The sequence below is a fragment of the Dipodomys merriami genome, unplaced genomic scaffold, assembly GCF_024711535.1.
Source record: "Dipodomys merriami isolate MVZ:Mamm:240054 unplaced genomic scaffold, mDipMer1.0.p SCAF_3, whole genome shotgun sequence".
In the NCBI taxonomy this organism is placed as follows: Eukaryota; Metazoa; Chordata; class Mammalia; order Rodentia; family Heteromyidae; genus Dipodomys; species Dipodomys merriami.
Window position 1 is genome coordinate 107,688,584 of NW_027204492.1, and position 16,373 is coordinate 107,704,956.

At 38.9% G+C, this 16,373-nt stretch overlaps 1 protein-coding gene across 1 annotated transcript in view; it reads right to left on the reverse strand.

Moving 5' to 3' along the window:
• The window catches only part of Phex (phosphate regulating endopeptidase X-linked), a 210,286-nt gene that overhangs the window by 118,705 nt on the left and 75,208 nt on the right, over positions 1 to 16,373 (reverse strand). Inside the window, exon 11 of the mRNA XM_070040718.1 lies at positions 15,795 to 15,923. Within this exon, the coding sequence (XP_069896819.1) occupies positions 15,795 to 15,923 (129 nt within the window). The remainder of the gene's footprint in view (positions 1 to 15,794; positions 15,924 to 16,373) is intronic.

The following is a 16,373-nucleotide window of genomic DNA, read 5'->3' on the forward strand; positions in this document are numbered from 1 at the left end:
ATTGATGCTCTACAAAGAGCCAAAATATACATAATAGAAAGGATAGCCTCTTCAATAAATGCTGCTGGATGTTTATATGCAGAAGATTTAAACTTTACTATTATCTCTGACCTTATGCAAAAAATCAACTAAAAATGGATCAAAGACCTACACGTAAAATTTCAAACTATGAAACTGATAGGAAGAAGCACAGGGAAACACTTCTAGATGTTGGTATAGAAAATGTTTGTTTGAAAATGATTGTTTGAGCCAGGCACTGATGGCTCACACCTGTAATCCAAGCTACTCAGGAGGCTGAGACCTGAGGATCATGGTTCAAAGACAGAAAGTATGAGACCTTATCTCCAATTAACCAATAGAAAACCAGAAGTGGTACTATGGCTCAAAGTGGGAGAGCACTAGCTTTGAGCAAAAAAGCTCAAGGACAGCACCCAAGCCCTGAAGTCATGCCCCATGACTGACAAGAAAATGATATTTGGGATCTGACCTCAAAATCACAGACTACAAAAGCAAAAATAGGCAAATGATATATCAAACTGAGCACCTCTGTACAGCAAAAGAAATAATCAATTAAGAGACCACCTAGAAAATGGCAGAAAATATTTGGAAACTCTTCATCTGACAAAGGATTGATATCCAAAATATATAAACAATTCAATAAATTCATAAGCCTAGCAAAAAAAAAACAAAGAATCCGATATTAAAATTGGGAAATGATCAGAGTAGATATGTCTTAAAAGAAGAATGGAAATCAAAACCACAATGGGTACCATCTCAGGTAGAAAGGACAAAAGGAAGGAAGGAAGGAAGGAAGGAAGGAAGGAAGGAAGGAAGGAAGGAAGGAAGGAAGGAAATCTAACTTTGAGAAAGACTAGATCACACAGCAAAATAAGACTTTTACAAGACAACCAGACTCATAATGGCCCAGTCATCAACTATGGTAATACCCCTAACCTCCCATCCCCCAGATAACAACTATGACTGGTCATTTCCAAGTTTCAGAACTGACTGAGGCATAAACTCTTCTTTCCACAGGTCTGATCCAATCTGCTTGACAAAGCTGTGGCTGATAAAGACACACTGTTGTTTCCAGCACTATCCAGAGATCTAGACAACAAACAAGAAAGGTCGGCCAAATGTGTCATCATCATGGCAGCATACTCAAGGACAAAGTCAAGAGTGGCGTCCACATTTACTTCATAAGAATTCCCATTGAGCTATCTAAATTACTTCTTTTGCTGGATGTCATTTTACCCAAGATTGCATAAATAGGCTGTCAGGATTGGGGTCTGAGGATATTTGTTGTAACAAGATTTAGCCCCTGGAGAGTTGTGAAACCTGGATCTGTTATAGAAATTATATTTTGCTCCTTGAATAATTTCATGAAGATCTTCTATGAGCCAAACTTAGTGTTAAATCTTAGGGCAGGTTTTGGAAAGTGTCCAGGCCCCTAGCATCACAGACATCTTTATTCCAACTACAAGCTACTATGGTAGGTAGATATGAAGAACTATCAGAGCACCCCACCCCCAAGGCACCTTCTTCATTCTAAGATAATTTGGAAAGACGTTATCTCCATGGAAAAGTTGCCAGATTCCATCTCAAAACTTCTTTGGGGAGAGGGCGGGTAGTCATTGGGTTTGAACTCAGAGCCTGGGCACCGTCCCTGAGGGTTTTGGGGGAGGGGGGCTTTGCTCTAGGCTAGTGCTCTATTTTCAGTTTTCTGCTGGTTCATTGGAAATAAGAGTCTCATGGACTTTCCTACCTGGGCTGGCTTCAAACCTCAATCCTCAGATCTCAGCCTCTTAAGAAGCTAGGATTACAAGGGTGAGCCACCAGTTCCTGGCTCATCTCAAAACTTGGATGCTATGAATTCTATCTCTACTATTCACTGCAAGCACAACACACAAAAGTATGAGCAGCTGCCATTTACTAGGCACTTTTTGATCCAGATCTTGTGCTGAGCCTTCTATGAGGATTAGAGAGACAAATACTGAGAGACAAATACTGTTCTCACCCCTATCTGTGATAACTTACAATTATGGCTTTCAGTTCCACACCCCTTCTTTTGCTATGTGACTGCAGATCTGCTCACTAAAAACACAGAGTCCATTTCTCTCTTGTGTGTATCTAGATTGGATTTATGGCTTGCTTCAGCTAACAGGATGGCCACATGACGTTATGCCAGCTGTGAGCCTGAGTCTCAGGAGGCCTCACATGTTTCTGCTTGCTCACTTGTGCTTCTGCCATCACAGTGAGAGCGTGCCCAGGCTTAGCTGGCTGATGGAAGGATGACACATGGAGCAGGGCCTAGTTGTCCCGATCACTTCTGCCAAAGGCAACCTTGATTGGCCAACCCTTAGACATCGGAGCAAGCACAGCCAAAATCAGCAGAGCTGTGCAGGGGTCCACCACTGACTCCAGATGCATTAGCAGTAATTACTTATTGCTCAATGACAGTCAGATTTTGTGACTGATTGTTACACAGCATTACTATAGCAACAGAGACTCATTATACATAAGAAAAAGAGGTTCAAGGAGGTTAACTATGAATCCAAGTTAAAGCCCAACTTGGTAAAAGTGGATCCAAATTGCAACTTTGTAAAATAAAATAAAACTGGATGCAATTTCTATTGGAGGTTGATATTTGATAACTATATTTTGAAAATTCTTCAGAACCCAGATTACTTTGATGATTGAAGGACAAGTCTTCAGTAGAGTTCCTCTGGAAAGTGATCTTGATCTGGTGGTTTATTGGAGGTAAAGGTCTCATGGATTTCCTTGTCTGGGCTGGCTTCGAACCATGATCCTCAGATCTCAGCCTCCTGGGTAGCTAGGATTACAGGCGTGAGCCACTAGTGCACAGTTCTGTAAGACTCTTATCTCCAATTAACTAGCAAAAAGCCAGAAGTGGAACTGTGTATGCCTCAAGTGGTAGAGCTCCAGCCTTGAGTGAAAAAAATTAAGCAAGAGCGAGAGACACTGAGTTCAAGCCCCAGTACTGGCATCAAAAAAAAGAAAAGAAGCACTCAGTAGAAGCACAGTGTTGTAATGCATATAATGCATGACACTGACTTTCATGTGACTTCTGCCATCAACGTTATAGTTACATCTCATTTCCTTACCCACTGAGAGAAACGGTGAAGAAGGGAATTGGGGAATGTAAAGAATATTAATGGTAGCACATCAATTCAATTATCATGCCTTACTAATGAGGTGAACTCCTTGTGTATGGAGGTTGCAAGTACAAACTTCACCTCTGCAATTAGACCCATGTGGGTATTTAAGTCTTCAACACCAGCTGCAGCAGTATGGAGTAGGAGAAGATGTCTTTTCTTAAGGTAAGAATTGCACTGCAATTGCTATGCAGAAAGCAACTCAGAAAAATAGAAGACACCGTAGGTCATCTATAGCATTGCTTGAGGATATTAACTGTTTTTTACCATAAAGGGGAAAAAGCAAGCTACTAGAGTACACACTGGAGTAAGCTGTTTTACATAATAAGAAAAAAATAATTCTTCACTTAATAATAAAGTCTAGATCTGAAGTGTGATAAAAGATTTACTCTGCATTCATTAGGCTAACCTGCATATAGAAATGTTTTAATATATAATGAGAAACCAATACCTTTAACTTTAATCTGAAGGCTGGCAAAAAATTGCCCTCCTTGACCACCCTCAACATTACTGTCTTCCTGTCCCCAACCTTCACCCTGTCCTACCTAGCCAAGTTGTAACAAGAATCTTGTTAAATGACTTTAGAGAGAATTTTTATGTGTGTGCTTATACTAGGGCTTGAATTCATGACTTGGATAGTGTCCTTGAGTTTTTTGCTCAAAGCTAGTTAGTGTTCTACCACTTGAGCCGCAGCTCTACATAGGGATTTGTGGTGATTAAGTGGAAATAAGAGTCTCATGAACTTTCCTGCCAAAGCTGGCTTCAAACCATGATAGTCAAATCTCAGCCTCCTGAGATTACAGGATCTAGAGAGATCCTTAACTTCACATCATTCTCAACATCAAACCAAAATCCCTTATTTCTTTCCCATTCCATCTGATTCCCCTAGCCTGCTTGTAGCAAGAATCCTATTGTTGGTTTAGCCCACTTAGTTATTTTCCATCCAATGACCCCCCCCTTCTGTCTGTTGACTATACGTCTCTGTGTTTGTAGTTGAGCTCAATCTCTCCCCATTGCAACAGACTTAACACCCAATGCAATAGTCTTCAGTAGTGTCTTACTATTTTAATAAGCATTAAAATATTTTTCCATTAACAGGGTCCACTGTATAACAAAAATACGCAAAAATTTCAGGAGCAAGAAAAATATGCCTACTAGCAGAGTTGAGTTATATGAATAAAGATATGTAATTTGAGTACACAGTATCTACAATGAAATTAAATGAGATAGGATTGAATGCAGAAAATCAGCCAAAATGTTCAAATGGGCACTCCAACTGAATTTTCTAGAAACTAAAAGCAAAAAGGACAGTTTTTGAATCAGTGCAATAAAAAATTCTTCTTTGATGTATATGTGCACATTTCTGCCTTAGTAACTAGAGAATCATAAACATTAATAAAAAGTTCTTTGGAAATAAATTTATACAGCCTTGGGTCACCACTCCAGATAATCAGAGATCACTTGTTAGAACCAAGTTTGTACCTGGTTTTAAAAGAAATACAGAAAGATATACAGAAAATACAGAAAGATATAACTAGAAAGTTCTTCTTATATTAAAGGTCTAATAATCCACTTTTTACTTACTGTTTCCCTCTTTCTTCTGAGAATTAAATAGACACAAAATGTTATGTTGGTTGAATTTGAATTCAGATTTCACTGTTTATCTTTAACGTATTGAAATACTAGAAATAAAACTTATTGCCACTGTTTTGCATTCCTAAAATTCTAAGACAGAAAATGTGTGACTTTTTATCTTTGTTAGATTTTACTATGAAATAATATACTAACCAGGATGAATTAATTTCAGGAAGAGCCACAGAGAAGTCTCTGGGCTCCTCTTTTCATTTATCAAATTGATGATAATTCAAGTATTTTTCAGAGAAAAACAAAGAAATATACTATGGCCATGTGGTAAAGGCTTGCTTCTCAGGGTGACATTATTCACAGATTATAGAGCCTTTAAGATATGGAATTTAGCCGGGCACCGGTGGCTGATGCCTGTAATCCTAGCTACTCAGGAGGCTGAGATCTGAGGATTGTGGTTCAAAGCCAGCCCAGGGAGGAAACGCTGTGAAACTCTTATCTCCAATAAACCACCAGAAAACCGGAAGTGGCACTGTAGCTCAAGTGGTAGAGCACTAGCCTTGAGCTGAAGAGCTGAGGAACAGTGCCCAGGCCCAGAGCTCAAGCCCCATGACCGACAAAAAAAAAAAAAAAAAGATATGGAATTTATCAGATGCTAGTGGCTCAAGCTTGTCATTCTACCTACTCAAGAGGATGAGATATGAGGATTGTGATCCAAAACCAATCCAGGCAGGAAAAATCCTTGAGACACTTATCTCCAATTGATCAGTAAAATGTTATAAGTGGAAGTGTGGTTCAAGTGGTTGAGAGCTTGCCTTTATGAAAAAAGCTAATGATGTTAGGAAAATGAACCCTTAAATATGTATTTTAATGTTTTCGTTTCTTTCATGCATGTGTTTCTAACGCATTTATAAGATTATTTCTTTGTTGCTTTGTATGTCCCTCCCCCACAGTGTAACCCCCGCTTTCACTATATTTGATGTCAGTATAACATGTGGAGGAGATGGGGACAAACAAGTCGTTTAAGGATTCAGGTGGACCTGTTGCAACAATGAGAAGTACAAAATGTCATGTCAAAACCAGCTTTACAATGTCGGTGGGGGGGGGGGGAGGGGGGTATAATTGGGTGGGGGGAGGGGGAGGCGGGGAAGGGAGGTGAAGGGTAAACAAAGGAGGAGGCTGCAATGCTTGGTAAGAAATGTATGCATTATCCTGCCCATGTAATTGTAGCCCCTCTGTACAGTATGTTCTCAAATAAAATAAAATAAAATTAAAAAAAAAAAAGATTCTTGTTTGTAATTTGTTCAAAGCTATGTCTCTTTATGTAGGCTACTAAAAATGTATTTACTAATTTCAAGTAAATATATAAATTCTATTTCCATCTCTTTTAACAAAGAAAAAATAAAATTATTTGCTTTGTAAAAAAAAAAAAAAGAAAGAAAAAAGCTAAGCAATAACACAAGGCCTGAGTTCAAGCCCCAGTACCAGCACAAAAACAAGTAAAAGTCACATGATAGTATCTCCAGGACATATGTACTTTGGTCTCCAGAGCATTGACCAAAATTTTATACATGAGAGGTTTCACATACAATTGAGATTTATGACTGTTCAGCATTCATACATCAGAGGAGACCAAAGGAGGATACTTTTAGGTGAGGAAAAGAAAGGCACAATGCCTATGTGTAATTGAGCATACAAAATAGTATTTATGGAAATGAACTCCAGGAAATTAAAAAGTAATAAATTAACAAAACCCAGAACTAAATCTAGAGCTCTTAGGCCTAATTTTTTTTTAAAGTTTCTCTACTTCTTCATAATCTTTTTTTCACTTTTTAAAATTGTTATTAAAAGGTGATATACAGAGTGATTATTGTTACATAAGTCAGCAAAAGTACATTTCTTAGCCATGTACTGGTGGGTCACATCTGCAATCCTAGCTATTCAGGAGGCTGAATTCTGAGGATAGCAGTTTAAAGCCAGCTGGGACAGAAAAGTTCCTGTGAGATTCTTATCTCCAGTTAACCACTCAAAAACTGGAAATGGACCTGTGGATCAAAGTGGTAGAGTGCTACCTTTGAGTAAAAAGAGCTCATGGACAGCACCCAGGCCCTGAGTTCAAGCCCCAAGGACTGACAAAAAAAAAAAAAAAAAAGCGTACATGTCTCTTTGGAAAATGTCACCCCTTCCCTTGCTCTCTCCCAGATTTTCCCTCCCATCCCCACCCACAAGTTGTGTAGCTCATTTTCAACACAGTATCTAGTGAGTACCACTGCTGCATATTTTTTTTACCATTTGTCCCTCCATTTCTGTGCCTCCCTTTACACTCCTGAAGACATATAAACAAATAAACAGGACAAAAAGAAAAGAAAAACAGCAAAAAAAGGAAAAAGTCCTCTTGTTTCCATTTCCTGGAATTCCTTTTGATAATTCTTATTTTGTATGATTGGATGCACATAGGCATTTATGCTTTTCTGTCCCTCTACTAAGAGTATCCTCCTTTGGTCTCACTGTGTGTGAATGCCTAGGCCTAATGCTTGCATGAAAATAGCTGGCTAGGGACTAGGCTGGACTGAATCATGAATAATACATGCACTCTTGTTTCACTGATATTGTAGCCAAGACTCCAAGGTCAATGGCAATTGCAGGTATCATTGCACTTGCTTTGTTTTGTTTTTTTCCTATACTTGGCTTCACTCCTATATACTAGTTAATGCCATTTGCCAATAGTAGAAAGTTATTTGATCTTAGAACCACGGGCTTTGTCTTGATCAAATCCTTTGTACCACTAAGGCATTAAATATCTTTAACTTACCGACTCCATCACACATAGTCCCCAAACCAATGAGAATTGCATCCAAGATGCTTGCCTCAGAGTAGAGTCTGGATATTGTTTCCTCCTCTAAGCTTGTATCCCAGAAAAGCTACAATAGCCTCAGAAAACAGTACTTTGCCTCCAACTCTCACCCCTGTTCCCAGGCCATGAGTCCTGGTGCTGCTTGAGTCTTTCTCTTCTGATGTTAAAGCCCTCCTAGAAACCCAATTGACTAGGAATCAAAATTGCCATGCTATAGTCATGGCCACCAGCAGCCTCTCATCAAGGAACCAAACCTTGCCACAATAAGTCCTCTGATTCTTTAGACCCGTCATGCCCAGTATGATAGTTACTTAGGAACAGGTAGCAACCAAACACTTGAAATGTGCCTAGTTCAAATTGAAATGTAAGTATAAAACATGGCATTTCAAAACATGAGTATAAATTAAAGCATTAAAAACTATATTAGTGAGACCAAATGAGGATTTTCTTAGGAGCGGATCACAAGGGCTCAATAGCTATGTGCACATGATCCTATAAATGATGCTTATCGAAATGAACTCCAAGAAGTGGAAATAAGAGTTTTTTTATTTTGTTTTTTGTGATTCTTTTTTCTTTCTGTTTTTCACCTTTTGTCACTGTTTTATTATTTCTGTACCTTTTGTCTTGTATGTAAGTTTATCTGATTTGGGGAGGAGAAAGGGAAGCTCAGAAATGGTAGGATAAATGGTGAACTAATTCAGCAGTGATACTCACTAGACACGATGTTGGAAATGAACTATACAACGTTGGAGAAGGGGAGTCGGGAGGGAAAAAACTGGGAGAAAATGAGGGAGAGAGTAACACTGTTCAAAAAGGAAATGTACTCAAAACTGTGTTGGAAATGAACTATACAACTTGGGGGAGGAGAGAGGGAAAAGATGGGGGAAATGAGGAAGGGGGTGACACTGCTCAAAAACAAATGCATTCATTATGTGACTTATGTTACAGTTACCCCTCTGTGCATCACCTTTACAATAAAAAGTAAATGTACATAATACCTGACATATAACTATAACCTCTCTGTATAATACCTTTACAATAAAATTTTAATTATATTAGTAAAATAAAATTTAAAACACTATATTAGTAATTTTATATTAATTATACATTGAAATGCCAATATTTTGAATAGATTGGGTTGAATGAAATTGATGATTAAAAATCATTTCATCTATTTCTTTTTACTTTTTTAATGCAGCCACTAGAAAATTTAAACTTAGCCAGGCACCAGTGGCTCACGTCTATAATCCTAGCTCCTTAGAGGCTGAGATCACAGTATCACAGTTTGAAGCCAACCCAGACAGGAAAGTCTATGAGACTCTCATCACCAACAAACCATTAAAAAGTCAAAAATGAAGCTGTGGCTCAAGTGGTAGCTAGCTTTGAGCACAAAAGTTGAAGGAGAGTGCCCAGGCCCCAAGTTCAAGCCCCAGGTCTGGCACAAAAATAAAACCATTAAAGCTACATGCATGACTCATTTTCTAGTTCTACTAGATAAGTGCTACTTCAAATCATGAAGATGACTAACTTCAAAAGAGTTCTCTGTCACTCTGCTCTCACCCCACTGACCGCAGGTCCAAGCAAAGAGATTGTTCTAGCTTCTCCTCTTTGAGTATCCTTTAGTTGGGGGACTCTTATTCTACATATTGTTTTCCCCCCTTTTCTGATTAAATTTGCTAAATCCTCACTAGCTCTTTGAATGAATGAGGAGAAGGGGAAATGGGTGTACTTGGCATCCGTGCACGTTTGCACCTGGAAAGTCAGAAGGAAAGAGTAATGTGGACTAATGTTTTTTTCTCCCATGGATAAAGAAGAGACTCCTGGTAGGGAGAAAGGTTAACAAGAGCTGGATATCTGTGGCAGCAGTGGAGGAGGGGAGGTGCTTTCCTGTTCAAAGTAAACCTTGAAATGAGTTATTCTCTCCCATTCACCATCCATAACACAGGGTATGAACAGAGGTAGTCAGGCTACTCCTATCACCAATAGGCTCTAGAGACTGAGATTTTTATTTTATTTGTTTGTCGGTCATGGAGCTTAAACTCTGGGCCTGGGAGCTGTCTCTCAGCAATTTAGCTCAAAGCTAGCACTAACACTTGAGTCACCGCACCACTTCGGGTTTTCTGAGTGGTTTATGGCAGATAAGAGTTTCATGGACTTTCCTGCCTGGACTGGCTTTGAACCATGATCTCAGCCTCCTGAGTAGCTAGGATTACAGGTGTGAGCCACAGGTGCCCAGTCTGAGATTATTATTTTATTTTTTGGCTAGTTGTGGGACTTGAACTCAGGACCTGGGCACTGTCCCTGAGCTTCTTTTGCTCAAGGCTAGCACTCGACCACTTGGGCCACAGTGCCACTTTTGGCTTTTTTTTGTGTATGTGGTACTGAGGAATAGGACCCAGGGCTTCATGCATTCTAGGCAAGCATTCTACCACTAAGCCACATTCCAGCCAAGATTTTTTTTTTTTTGGTTGGTCGTAAGGCCAGAACTCTGGGCCTGGACACTGTCCCTGAGCTCTTCAGCTCAACGCTAGTGCTCTACCACTTGAGCCACTGTGCCTCTTCCAACTTTTTCTGCTTATGTGGTGCTGAGGAATCGAACCCAGGGCCTCATGCATGCAAGGCAAGCACTCTACCACTGAGCCACCTTCCCAGCCCTGAGATTATTTTTAAGATGAAAATTTCCTTAGAAAAATCCAGGTACCAGTTTTTAAGCCAAATTAAAAAGCCCCTGGGGCTGGGAGCTGATGGCTCACTCCAGAAATCCTAGCTACCCAGAAGACTGAGATCTGAGGATCATAATTCAAAGCCAGCCCAGGCAGGCAAGTCTGTGAAATTCTTATCCAATAAACTACCCAGAAAAAAACCAGATGTGGCACTGTGGCTGAAGTAGTGGAGCACTAGCCTTGAGCCAAAGAAGCTCAGGGACAGCACCCAGGCTGAGTTCAAGCCCCACACACACAAACACACACACACACACACACACACACACACACACACACACACACACACACACACATATCCCTGGGGATGGGAGGACACACAAGTCTGGAGGCCTTCACACAAGACTGGGCACCACCCATTGAAACCAATCTGAACCACAGAAATTTTCATTAACCTGAAAAATGGAAGTCATTATTTGCACTAATGGAACAGCCTTTGGTAAAGAGAAGTATTGTTATCCAAGTCAACTCACCTGACCTGCTCCCATGAATCACCAGGGCTTGTCGCTCTATTTATAAGGGAATGAAGTGGTCTTGCTCATTAGAACAACACTTACTCTAAGTGTGGTCCCTAGAACAGCAACAGCGGCATCACCTGGGAGCTTGTTAGGCAAATAGTTGGGCCTTACCTTAGACCAAGTTTTAAAAGGTGCTTGTTAAAATGCAATGCGATTCTGCATTTTAACAAGAAGATCCTCAGGTCATTTGTGTACACACAGAAAGTTTGAAAAGAATCTAAGCTTAGCCTTCTGATCATACCCATTTGCTTAACAAACTTTTATGGTAAATAAACAATGGCAGCCTTTCAGTCTGAATTTGTCTCTGGAATTTGACCCATTGGGGATCTTTCTGTTTTTCTTTTTCTTTGGACTGTAGCTAATAATACGGAATGTTTTGCAAGTAAATCAGTGGTTCCAGGTGGTTCTTGGATGGAAGCCTTGTAACAAGGCTATAAAAAGCCAGATTTTTCTCTTATGAGTTTCCAACTAAAGTATTCCCTGAGGCAAACAGCTTCAGCACAAGGGAGGCAAAGTAATTTTATGTAAAAGAGATGAATATCTGTGTAATTAACATGATACCCTTGTGCACATAAAATAAGGGGAAATTTTGCCAAAGTCAACTTTAGTTTAGAATGTCACAGCCTGACAAGTGAAAAAGGAACTTTTGCATCAACAAATTTAATCCACGTATTTTTCATATTAGATAAAATTCTTCCATTGCCAAAACCCTCTCACTGTATATAGCTTATAAAACATCATTATCCCTTAATTGTATTTATATCCTTCCCAGAGGATTTAATGTTACCACTGTGATTATTTGATAAGCTTTCCATACATTTACTCTGACCACAGAGCAAGAGAAAATACTCAGTATTTTGAAACAAGTCATTAATTCCTCAGCAGAAGTATTTGCAAGAGGACTTTCTGTTTCAAATATAAAGTCTCAAACTTGACAGAAACTCTCTAAAGTATTTGAAGGCAGTAAAAACAAATTAACACAGGAAAATATATTTAGGTTTATATTATTTCAAAATCAACTCTAGTGCATAATATATAACACCAATCATTTGCTCTATTACCTATGTGTCACTATATAATATCAACCACCTGAGCCATCATGGTTTAATAGACTTTCTGCCTTTGCAATAACTACATGCATCCATGGGGTTTGCTTATTTGTGTCTCGTTGCTTACATGGATTTTTATTAGTCATAATTGGATGTTTTTCTACATAACACTTTAAAAGTAAAATTCATCAAAAAAGCCACACAAAACACTAGCTAAATCCAAATTTACAATTCAAAACGTTCCCTCTTCATATCAAAAAGAACAAACGTAATACCTCATTTAAAAGAGTGCAAAAGACCTGAATAGATGTTTTTCTAAAGACATACAAATAGCCAGCAGACATAATCACCAGGGAAATTCAAATCAAAACCACAATGACGTATCACCTCATACTTACTAGGATGGCTCTTGTCAAAAAGTCAAAAGCTACAAGTGTTGGCTAGTGTGTGCAAAAAAAAAAGAGAAAAGAATGAATTCTTATACATTATTGGTGGGCCTTTTAATCCATACAGCTATCATAGAAAAGGGTGTGGCAGATAGTTAAAAATAGGACTACTAAGCTGGGCACCAGTGGCTCACACCTATAATCCTAACTACTCATGGGGCAGAGATCTGAGGATCAAGGTTGAAGCTAACCCCAGCAGGAAAGTCTGTGAGACTCTTATCTTTTAATTTTATTGTAAAGGGGTTACAGTTATATAAGTCAGGTAATGGGTACATTTCTTTTTGAACAGTATTACAATCTCCCTCATTTTATCCCCTCTTCCCCTTCTAAACCCCCTCCCTGCCCAAGTTATATTGTTCATTTCTAACATAGTGTCTAGTGGGTATCAGGTATCACTGCTGAATTGGTTCACCCTTTGTCCCGCCATTTCTGTGCTTCTCCTTACCCTCCGCAAATCAGATAAACTTATATACAAGGCAAATGGTACAGAAATCAAAACCAGTGACAAAAGGGAATAAACAAAAGAAAAGAGAAAAAGAAAAGAAAAATTGCAAACAATACAATTTATTTTTTAAAAAAACTCTTGTTCCATTTCTTGGAGTTTATTTTGATAAGCGTCATTTTATATGGTCATTGCACACACCTATTGAACACTTGTGATCCTCTCCTAAGAATATCATCCTTTGTTCTCACTGTGTGAATGTTTAGTGTGTTTAATTAATCATGTTCAAGTTACTTATTTGTCTTTTGCTATCCATTGAGTTTACTTTTAGATTTATAGGCACATTCTAATTATTACAAATGAGGGAAACCATGCAGCCTGTTTCCTTGGGTTTCATTTACTTCACTTAATATAATTTTTTCCAAGTCTTTCCATTTCCTTACTGATGGGACAATGAATGAGCAGAACAAACCATAGAAACACAAGGAAGTCTGTGAACTCTTGTCTCCAATTAATCACCAAAACAAAAGCCAGAAGTGGAGCTATGACTCAAGTGGTAGAGTACTAGCCTTGAGCAAAAAAGCTCAGGGGCAACTCTCAGGCCCTGAATTCAAGCCCCAGGACTGGTACAAAAAATAGAACTACCAAGCCAAGCATGTCTATAACCCTACCTATTCAAGAGGCTGAGATCTGAGAGTCTTAGCTAGAAACCAACCACGGGTAGACAAAGCCAAAAGACTCTTATCTCAAATTAACCAGCAAAACACTGGAGATGGAATTTGGTTCAGGTGATAGAGTACCAGCCATGAGCAAAAATGTCAAATGTGAGTGCAAGACCTAGAACCAGCACAATAAGTAAATAAATAGGACTACTGTTTAATCCAATCATCCTTCCACTGGCTATATTTCTAAAGGAAATGAAATCCATACCTTAAAGACATGCAACTCCATGAATTCTTTATAGCTGTGTTCCTATGGAATCAATGTAACTACCAATGAATGAAAGGATAAAGAAAATATGGTGCATATCTATATGTAAGCACACTTGTGTGTGTGCATGTACACATGTGTGTGACATACACAGTGGAATTCCACACACAGTATGATGTTATTTGGCTCTAATATACAGGGAAATTCTGCCTTTTCCAACAGAGGAAAACCTGAAGGACATTTTACTAAGTGGAACTATGCCAGATGGTGGACCTATGCCAGATGAAAAAAGGAAGAGTTTGATCTCACTTGTATATAGGATCTAAAACCATAGGGTTCACTTATTAAAAAAAGAATAGAGCAGTAGATGCCAGGGGCTGAGGGAGAATGGAGGGATGTTAGCCAACAGATATAAACTTTTAGGTATAAGATGAGTAAGTTCTGGGGTTCCAATATTCAACATGGTGACTTCAGTTACTATTGTGTGTATATTTGAATTTTTCCTAAGTGTCCTTACTATATACTAACACAAAATGATTAAGTGTGGTGATGGATGTGTGGATTTGACTGTGATAATCATTTTCCAATATGTATCTAATCTTCACATTGTATACCTTGAATATACATCATTTTTAGATAGCAAATATGCCTGAATAAAGCTGGAAGAAAAAAAATGTGCCCTGTCCTACAATATAGCTGAAACAGATGGAAAAGAATATGTTGCCATGGTGACAAGTCTCTCTTAAAATTCATGACTTTCAGGACTGAGGTTGTAGCTCTGTGGTAAATCATTTGGTTAGCATATGCAAGGCCCTGGGTTCAATCTCCAGTAAAATACACACACACACGCACACACACACACACACACACACACACACACACACACACACACAGATTCCAGGCAACCAGGCATGGTTGTAATCTCTGGACTCTGAGGCAAGAGGATCATGAGTTCAAGGCAGCACAGCCTACATAATGAAGCCCAGTCTCACAAACCAAAATAAAAATAAAAAACAAAATAAATCCAAAAATAAAAATAAAGCCAGGTGTTGGTAGCTTGTGTCTGTAATCCTAGCTACTCAGGAGGCTGAGATCTGAGGATTGCGGTTCAAAGCCAGCCCCAGTAGGAAAGTCCTTGAGACTATTATTTTGAATTAACCATCAGAAAACCAAAAGTGGAGCTGTGGAGCTGTGGCTCAACGAGGTAAAGTATTAGCTTGGAGTAAAAGAGCTCAGGGATCCTGAGTTCAAGCCCCACAACTGACAAAAATAAACACACTGGATGGTAAAAGACAAAAATTACACCAGGACATGGTAAGTTATATAGGTCTCTAGACATTCACATAGTGAGACCAAAGGTGGATATTCTTAGGAGAGGATCACAAAGGCTCAAAACTATGTGTGTAAAATAATATTTATAGAAATGAATTCCAAGAAATGGAAACAAGAGGTTATTTTTTCTTTGTTGCTGCTTTTGTTTTCTTTACTTTTTGTCTTCTTTGTAAGTCTATCTGATTTGGGGAGGAAAAAGGGGAGCATAGAAATGGTGGGACAAAGGATGAACAAATGCAGCAGTGACAGTCACTAGACACTTTGTTGAAAATGAACTACACAATTTTTGGGTGGGGATGGGAGGGGAAAATTAGGAGAGACCAAGAGAAGGCGTGACACTATTCCAAAAGAAGTGTAGCCATTACCTAACTTATGCAACTGTAACCCCTCTGTATATCACCTTCACAATAACAATAATATATATTTATTTTTTAAAGTGACACAAAATAAATTCGTGACCTTAAAACCTCACTTCAACCTAGACCTTGCCAGTCTCAAAGCATTCATGCTAAATTTCCTCAGTTCAGCTCCTCTTCCACTCCTCTACACATCTATTTCATACCTTCTCTTCCTCTGATCTTCAATAATCAATTCTACCATTTCACATGCATTGAACATTCTTCCTATTTACCTGAGAAATGGAAGGAACCAAAGATAACACCTATCCTCTAGTCGACTGATTACATCCTTGCCAGATTTGGCTAGACTACCACTGTTTTGATTCAGTAGGGAGCTTCGCTTACCATCTCCTTCTTATCTTCCTGGAAGTGGACGTCCACAAACATTTTCCCAACAACATAAGGAAGGGCACTTTCGATAAAGTTTACACATTTGTCCCACTGAGGAAGCAGAGTTGTGGTCCCCTGGATTACCTGTGGAAGATACAACGTATGGCTGAAATACTCCAAGCCACTGGAAGAAAAAAGTCAACAAACCTCAACCCAGATACTAGAGGCAAAGCTGAAATCAGATGGAAAAGAATTATGCTTGCCCTAGTTACATTGAAGCCTAGATGAAAATATTTTGACAGTGAAACAATAATTATATGTTTTGCCATTTCTTCTACTTTCTTCCATATAGCATAGGATCTGGGTCATGGCATAACTTTTGTACAGTCAGCATCCCCAAGACAGAATACTGTCCACAGTAGTTCTTGGTATCTATTGAGAAGTCAAGTTGCATCAGGGAAGGTCTAGAATCAACAGGTGAGCAACAGGGCAGACCAGAAGAACCATGAACAACCCAGTGAACATATTTATATTGTGTCATAGCAGAGAACATTCCGGTAAACAAGGAAAATACAGATGTAAACGCTTTTCCCA